This window comes from Conger conger, chromosome 1 (assembly GCF_963514075.1).
Source record: "Conger conger chromosome 1, fConCon1.1, whole genome shotgun sequence".
Classification (NCBI taxonomy): Eukaryota; Metazoa; Chordata; class Actinopteri; order Anguilliformes; family Congridae; genus Conger; species Conger conger.
This window is the reverse complement of record NC_083760.1, coordinates 68675476-68683160: the sequence shown is the minus strand read 5'-3', so window position 1 is coordinate 68683160 and position 7685 is coordinate 68675476. Positions and strand designations below refer to the sequence as shown.

Here is a 7685-nt window from a genome sequence, read left to right as displayed (position 1 = left end):
CACGCTAGATTTACGCAGTCTAAAAAACAATCTTAATTGTGTATGTGGATATCATAAAACAATGCCAAGGTAAGATATTCACCATGGACTGATAGCAGAGGGCCTTCAAAATATCAAGATTCGCACCTTTGATAATCATTAAATGGCCATCAGAATATTTTTTACTAAACTGACATATATAAATGACTATGAGAACAGGTTTGAAACTTCCCACTTACTATCGCCATTGAAACGACAACTCAGCATTTTCTGTGCCAACAAAAATAATTCCAAAACTAAACCATAATAGATTATCTAACTCGCATTACATGTTAAAAAATATATATTCTAAATTAAACTCTGTGGAAAAAATTAGTTTAAAAATCATATTTATTTTATTGCAGAAAAATATACAGTTATTTACAAAACAATCATAAAAATAGGAATGCATTTAGACACCGGATCTAATTATGCATTATAACAAGTGTCATCAATAAATAAATAAATGTATTTTCCGAGACAAATAACCTAAAAAAAGGTTTGCACAGGTACGAGCCAAATTTCAAACCATTTCATGGCTATATCAGTCCTTTCTCGTCGGCAGCTTGATTCTGAAACTGAGATGGTCATTTCGATGTATTTTGACCCTCTTCCGAGAAAACAACGGCACGACTGCATCAAAAGGCATGCATAGAGTGATTAGGGTTTCCAACATTCATCGTCAATCAAAAACAAAAGTTTTAAGCATATCAGAATGTAGAGCGAACAAATGATTGTGTAGTCAAACTCGACTGCTGGTTGTCCTCGGCCTTTTTCTCTGTAAGTGCTCCCCACGCCTCGTCATCTTTGGTTTGATTTTCCCCCAAAATACTGCAGCTTTGTACAAATCCAGCATGGGACTCCAGAATTGCCCTTTGGGATAGGTAAGTGGAATCGGTTGTCACCTGCGAATTAGAAGATTAATTGACATTATTCTAATACATAATGATTATTAATCTCGTTTGACAATTTAGAAATCGGTATTAACAAACGAGGACACAAATAAAGCGATGAATAGCAGAAGCGCAGTTGAAAATATCGATGCACAATTTAAGTAAGCACAATAGTACTCGTAGACCTAACTGTACATATGCCTTGTAGACGCTTAAAATATTTCATAAGAAAAACAAAAGTAAGTTCAAATAAAGACTGAAAATACGGACGGTTGTTATACAAAATGTACAAAGGCGATTTTATATGTTAAAAGTTGGCAAAAAATCAATAAAATATATGAATACACCAAATTAAGACAATACGTTTGAAAATATAGCATACCATGTTGCCCTATGGCTCCACAGACGCTAGTGAGATGCTGACATGGACCACGCGCCCTCCATCCTCCATACAGAGAAGGCATAGCTTAGTCTTTCATGAGCCACATAACTACAACTTGCCATTTTGGAATCCAGTTCATCGCTCTGAAGTACTTGGTAGAGGAAATCGATGTACCTGGCAGCAAGTTTGAGAGTCTGTATTTTGCTCAGTTTGTCTGATGGCAGAGTGGGAATAATTTTCCGCAAAGATGCGAACGCTTCGTTGAGGGACTGCGTCCTCTGTCGCTCGCGCACGTTCGCCATGACTCTCTGCGTCTGAAGTTCTTCGAAAGACTGCGGACTGCTGCTGCTGGACTTTTTTCCTCTTTTCCCAGGGGTCGGGCTATCTGAATCCTCCCCATTTTTCCTGCTCGTTCTCCTTTTCCTCCCACATCTTTTCTGTTGCCTGTCGAGTTCTTCTTCACTGTTGCTAAGACTGTCCGCTGGAGACACTGGGGAGCTGGATTCGTCTTGCATCATTCCGTCAAACATCAGTTTCCGAAGAAAACGCGCAAGATTGGTTTATGAAGAACTTAATTAAAACAAAAATAATTCCAGTCGCCTTCCTTATAGCAGCTATTATCCGTAAAAAGTTCCGCACGCTATCTAGCGGGCCACGGAAGTGTTTCTGTCTTGATGGAAAAGTTGAGCGCTCTTATAGCCTGGCTACGAAAATTGTTTGCAGAGAGAAGTGATTGGTCAAGAAAGCGAACTACGCGAAAAGAGGGGTGGGGGCAGCCAAGGAAATATCAAAAAAGTATCGTACACAAGATTCATTTCTTCGGAGTCGTCTAGCACTACAGGCAAAATAATGGTGTAATACAACGACAATTTCAAAACGGTATTTTCAATTTTACGCAATAAACAGAATTCAAACGTGAGGATAAGCTGTATGTTGGAAAATTGCATTATTTAGAAAGATATTAAAGGAAGAAGAGTTGGAACCAGTTAGCCAAATTCAGGTTTGATCGCCCCGCCTGTTCAATGCAAATAGGCTACTGGTTTTCGAATTGTAATTGCATTTACAGTTGGAATGCTTTCATTTTTAATTGCAGGAATGAAGGCTACTGATCCCGTGTAATAATACAAATAGTACATACAGACAATTTAAATGGAAAGCCATAATTATACACTGTGTCTTACTAAATAGTATAACATGCGATTATTATACACTAAGGAATTAGAAATAACAGTAATTCCACTAAGTCCTGTTTTACATTTTTCTGCTTTGTATTTGCTCCTATGTCGTAACATATCTGAAATCATTTAATTACTGATATCTGAAATGGTTGCACTAATTGAAGGTCTGGTGGGTCCACTGTTTCAATGCGCATGCATATTCATGAACAGCGATGCATTTCCTACTCATTGAAAAAACACAACAAGAACAAAAACAAAAAATAATGATAATAATAACAAGAATGGTGATTACGATCATGATGATGACGACGAGGAGGGGGACGAGGAGGAGGAAGCGAATGAGGCGGTGGAGGAGTATGGGAATAAACTTGTAAGTGTGGCAGATAAGGTAAAAGTTTGGGATTTACGTGACAGCGAAGTGGGGTAAATATCCGTTGCCTACAAGTAGCGGTCAGAGTTGTGGACTATATGAAAAAGAAGGTTTAAAGCAGTATGTGTCAAAGACCTTTTGTAATTAAGGAAGACTGCAAGATTAAGTAAAAGCGCGACAAGCCGAAGTTTCTACCTGCAGTTTGGCCTTCACTGTAATCCACTGGATAGGTGTACTCTCAATGTCATGGATCAACATTACCCGGCACGAATGTAAAGGTGAAGAAGTTTGTGAAACTATTAATAATATTTATCACTCTCCATCGCGGTTTTTCAAAAAATTTCACAAATGCGAGTCCGCCAATGATTAATTAGATTATCGTAAGCTATTTAAATTATATTAAATGCATTACTGTAAATAGTTCTACAGCGAATAATCACAATCAGAGAGAAGTATCCATCTTGGCCCAGATTAACGAGAAATAACGGCGAAGCTGGCTGAATACATTTTAAACAGTTGTCTTCAAATTAATTTCTACGTGATTCAATTCCTTGATTTCTTTTATTTTTATTAGTTGTTTGTTTTGTGTACCGTGTCTACCTTTTTAGTTTGTTTTTGACCTTTGCATCCTTTCTTATTTCCTTACAATAAAGCCAGGATTAAAACTCACGATATTTTAAACGATAAATGTGCCAAGACAGTTTAATACTAATAATTGAGTGCAATTGAATCCAGGCATTGAAATAACAGATTTAACAAGGACGTTCAGTCAATAATTTGGTTTATAACGCTCTTGTTCATGATTTGCACAAAACCGTGTTAACCACAAGGGGGCGTAATCTCTCATGTAATTAATCAATGCAGGTCTGTGGAAAGCAAATCTAGTGACATTGCATCACTGTGGCAAACACAGTATTCCTGTTCAGTGTAATAATATTAAAGAAAACAAACACAAACGTTGTCTATTATAGCGGGATGTTAATGAAATTTTGTGGTCAGGGCTCTTGTTTAAAAATGTATTAACGAAACATCTTATTAAGTATAAAACTGAACTGTTGTTAGCTTGCAATTGATAGTCAAACTGTGAAATTGCTTTATGGGACTAATTCCTAAAAATACACAGGGGGAAACCCTGTGAAACCACTAGTGAAAAGGGTTCTATTTTGCGTTTTTTTCTAATTTAATACTGAATAGTTTTATTCATTACAGATTATATTAGCAGCATAGCAATTTTGATGAAAAGATGAATCTGTAAAAAATGAATTCAGAATTTCTTAGTATTTAGTATGTCCCCCTTTTGCTTTAATGGCAACGTGCACTTGAGCTGTATTGGACTCCACACTTTTGTGCAAAACCTGATGATCTATGTTATCCCAGGATTATTTGAAAGTGTTCCAAAGGGCATATTGTGATGTTACTGAATGCTTGGCTTTTTGTCAGTCTTCAGGTGTCCCCATAAATGTTCAATGGGGTTGAGGTCAGGTGATTGTAGATTGTGCAGAGCTTTGAAGTAACTTTAATTTCTTTAAACCTTTTATTTCCACAATTACATGAAAAATAACTCACAGAAACGTGAAGTGGCAGCTAAGTTACCTTAGCTTCCAGGATGATTTTGGCAGGAATCAGAAGCTGCCAGTGGTCAGAGGTCAGAAATATTCAAAGGATATTTCTAATTAGAGTATTTCACAGGGAATCTGAAATACTTCACCAGTGTTTCATTGAGTTAGGCCCATGATCCCCCAGAAGGCTCAGTGGTGAAGCCTGGCATCCCAGACCCACCCCCTTCTATACTCACATCAGACACCATTCACTAACCACGAGTGTGTCCCATGCACACAACAAAAGTACCACACGGACCTCCCCAGTGACTAAGATAGTCAGAAATCCCACTGCACTGTGCACTGCACAAGGCATATGCACTGCCATATGGGTTTCTAAATAACCACTCGCCTTACCTGCCAAACAAAGATATGCTCCTCTTGAGTACCTCAACATTAATGTAGCACATTTCACTGACTTCTCACCACAAAATGTTCACTGGGAAGCACTTGTGCTGATCACACTGTAGTTCATTACTGTGGAATTTCATACAGGATTCTTCTTCATAATGTAGGACTCACTTTCTGCTGCATGAAGGGCCAGTACAACTGGTCCCTGACTAGAATTACTTTACCTAGCCTGAATGTTCAATTAGTTCATCGTTACCACTGGTTTCCTTGTCCTCTGACCTCTCTCATTAACAACAAATTTTTCTGCCTGCAGAACTGCTGCTCACTGAATGTTTTTTTTTGTTTTTTGCATCATTCTCTGAAAACTCTAGAGACTATTGGGCATGAAAATCCCAGGAGATCATCAATTTCTGAGGTACTCAAACCACCCTGTCTGGCAACAACAATCATTCCACGGTCAAAGTCACTTAAATCACATTTCTTCCCTATTCTGACATTTGGTCTTAAAAACAACTGAACCTCTTGACCACATCTGCATGCCTTTTTTGCATTTATGCTGATTAAATATTTGCATTAACAAGCTGGTGTACAAGTCTACCTAATAAAATGGACACTGAGTGTAGATCACAGTGTAGTTTCACATTTCATAATTTCAGTTCCTTCCTTTTTCCAATTGCCTGATGAGTAAAGGTATGAACATCTCATTCCATTTATTGAGACAGCGGCATTTAAAACTTCTAGCCCGTGAACATATGTCACGTTTGACTGAATCCTGCAGTCAATGTACGCCCTGGAAGCAAGGTGTGGCCTGTAGCCAATCAATAACTTAATCACTTAAATCACTTTGGAAACATACCAAAACCAGCAAACAATGTGTCAGAAAACTGATACATGCTAAAACAAACAGTGTTTTTCTGCATTTCGGGGCTGATGACACATTTCTTTGGACACATGGGAATCAATTGTCCCCAAATAATGTCATAACTGAAAATTAGTTTCTAGGTGAAAAATACTGTCATTTTAACTGCTGCAGTAATATTTAATAATGCAAAATTTAGCAACTTGAGGATATTGCAATTAAATCAGAAATATAAAGCTTAAAGCAGCCAACTAAGAATTACTACTAACATATTCATTGTATCATATTGCAAAGAGGCATGATTCTTTAGTCAGAAGGTGGATTTCAACATTCAATTTACTATATAGCTCACCCTTAGTTCATGCAGCTGGATTCCCTAGTCTACATTGTTATGTAAAAGTGTTAATTTCCTAAAAGGCAAGTAAGTTCATTGAATAATTAGGTAATATTAAACAAGGTACATAAATAAAAGTTATTTTCTTTGGAACATGGCTCTTCACTCATCCTCACCAGTTTAACATTTAACCTCTCTAAGTCCAGCTGACAGCACCGCGCCTCAGAACATTTCCCTGGAAAACATCTTTCAGACTCCTCCCAGACCTGGAGTATCACTCGATGACAGACTTGCTTTCACTGAGATCACTTTGGGATTAACACACACTCTCTGTTTCCCACATTCTCATGTATGGAGAAGTCACAATTTGTTGTATGCTGTTCTGGTCCACTCCCTGGTCAGAAACTGGGATAAAATAAACGTACCATCTGTTTCTTGTTAATTAAATATTCAAACGCCCCAGGTGCTAGAACCCTACTGTATTTTTCAGGATTGCTTTTGTCCATATTCCTTACCTTTGGGGGCGTGGCTACAAGTGGGCTACAGGTGGGCAATGCCCACACAAAAGGGTTCTCTGCTCACCCTGAAGAGAGCGTGTGTAGGCAGAAGTCTCCCACAGATCATTTCAGACAAACATTGGGCCTCATGCAAGGACATTTTCGTATTCTTCTCTGAAATTTCTCTTACTTTTCCATATGAAGAGCTCCTAAGAGTGTGCCCTGTTGGATTCAACAAACCTAAAAAAATTCAAAATTCATAAAACTGTCCTAAATGACCACATAAACCTGTTGAATCACCACCTGTTCATAAATGAGTATTTGTGCATGAAAATAGTGAATTACCCAAAAAAATGTAATATAAAGCTAGGTATGTTGATAAGATGCATTAATAAAAATTGCATTGAACTCCGAAGCTGTCCGTTTTATGGGTGGTACTGTAGGTGGCTTCAGTCGGATAGATGGCTCAGTGGGATCAACAAGAACATGGGATGTAGTCTACCACAGAACGCTGTCGGCACCAGAGTGAGTAGACTGCGCCCAGTGGTTTTGGCAAAACATGGCAATGTGGCAGACCGTTAATACATTTTCTCTTACTCCTCCTAAACAGTCCACTACAATATGTTCCTGAAAACATTTCAGGAAAGAAATAAGCAATGCAGTTGCTGGGCGGCCTGTAGCGTTGTGGTTAAGGTACATGACTGGGACCCGCAAGGTCAGTGGTTCGATCCCCGGTCTAGCCACCATAAGATCCACACAGCCTTTGGGCCCTTGCGCAAGGCCCTTAACCCTCCATTGCTCCAGGGAGGACTGTCTCCTACTTGGTCTAATCAATTGTATGTAGCTCTGGATAAGAGCGTCTGCCAAATGCCATTAATGTAATGTAATGAATTTTGATTCATATTTGATCTGCAAGGCCTGGTTTGAAACTTTGATCTGTGTTTTTTGATCTAAGCGAGCTTCATTGCATACAATTAATTTGAATATATGCAAATACAGAACCGTCGAAACGTACCACAGTATCAAGCTTCTCCATAGAATCTGCATGATTGTATGCATTGCACTGCTGCTACACGATTGGCTGATTAGATAATCGCATGAGTAAATAGATGTACAGTAAATAAAGTGATAAAGTGCGTGTATGAGTCGTGGCATTGCCGGCTATTGTCAGCGGTCTGCATTGGCCAGGCAGCAATTGGCTCAGC

General features: G+C 38.5%; 1 protein-coding gene across 1 annotated transcript; it reads right to left on the bottom strand.

Moving 5' to 3' along the window:
- Positions 1–351: 351 nt before the first annotated feature.
- Positions 352–1937, bottom strand: LOC133140258 (twist-related protein 2-like). Its single transcript, XM_061260031.1, has 2 exons — positions 1294–1937; positions 352–923 (listed from the first exon to the last, which is right to left on the bottom strand). Exon 1 carries the CDS (start codon positions 1821–1823, stop codon positions 1320–1322), a length of 504 nt encoding a protein of 167 aa, XP_061116015.1. The 5' UTR covers positions 1824–1937; the 3' UTR covers positions 352–923; positions 1294–1319.
- Between the last annotated feature and the right edge of the window lie 5748 nt (positions 1938–7685).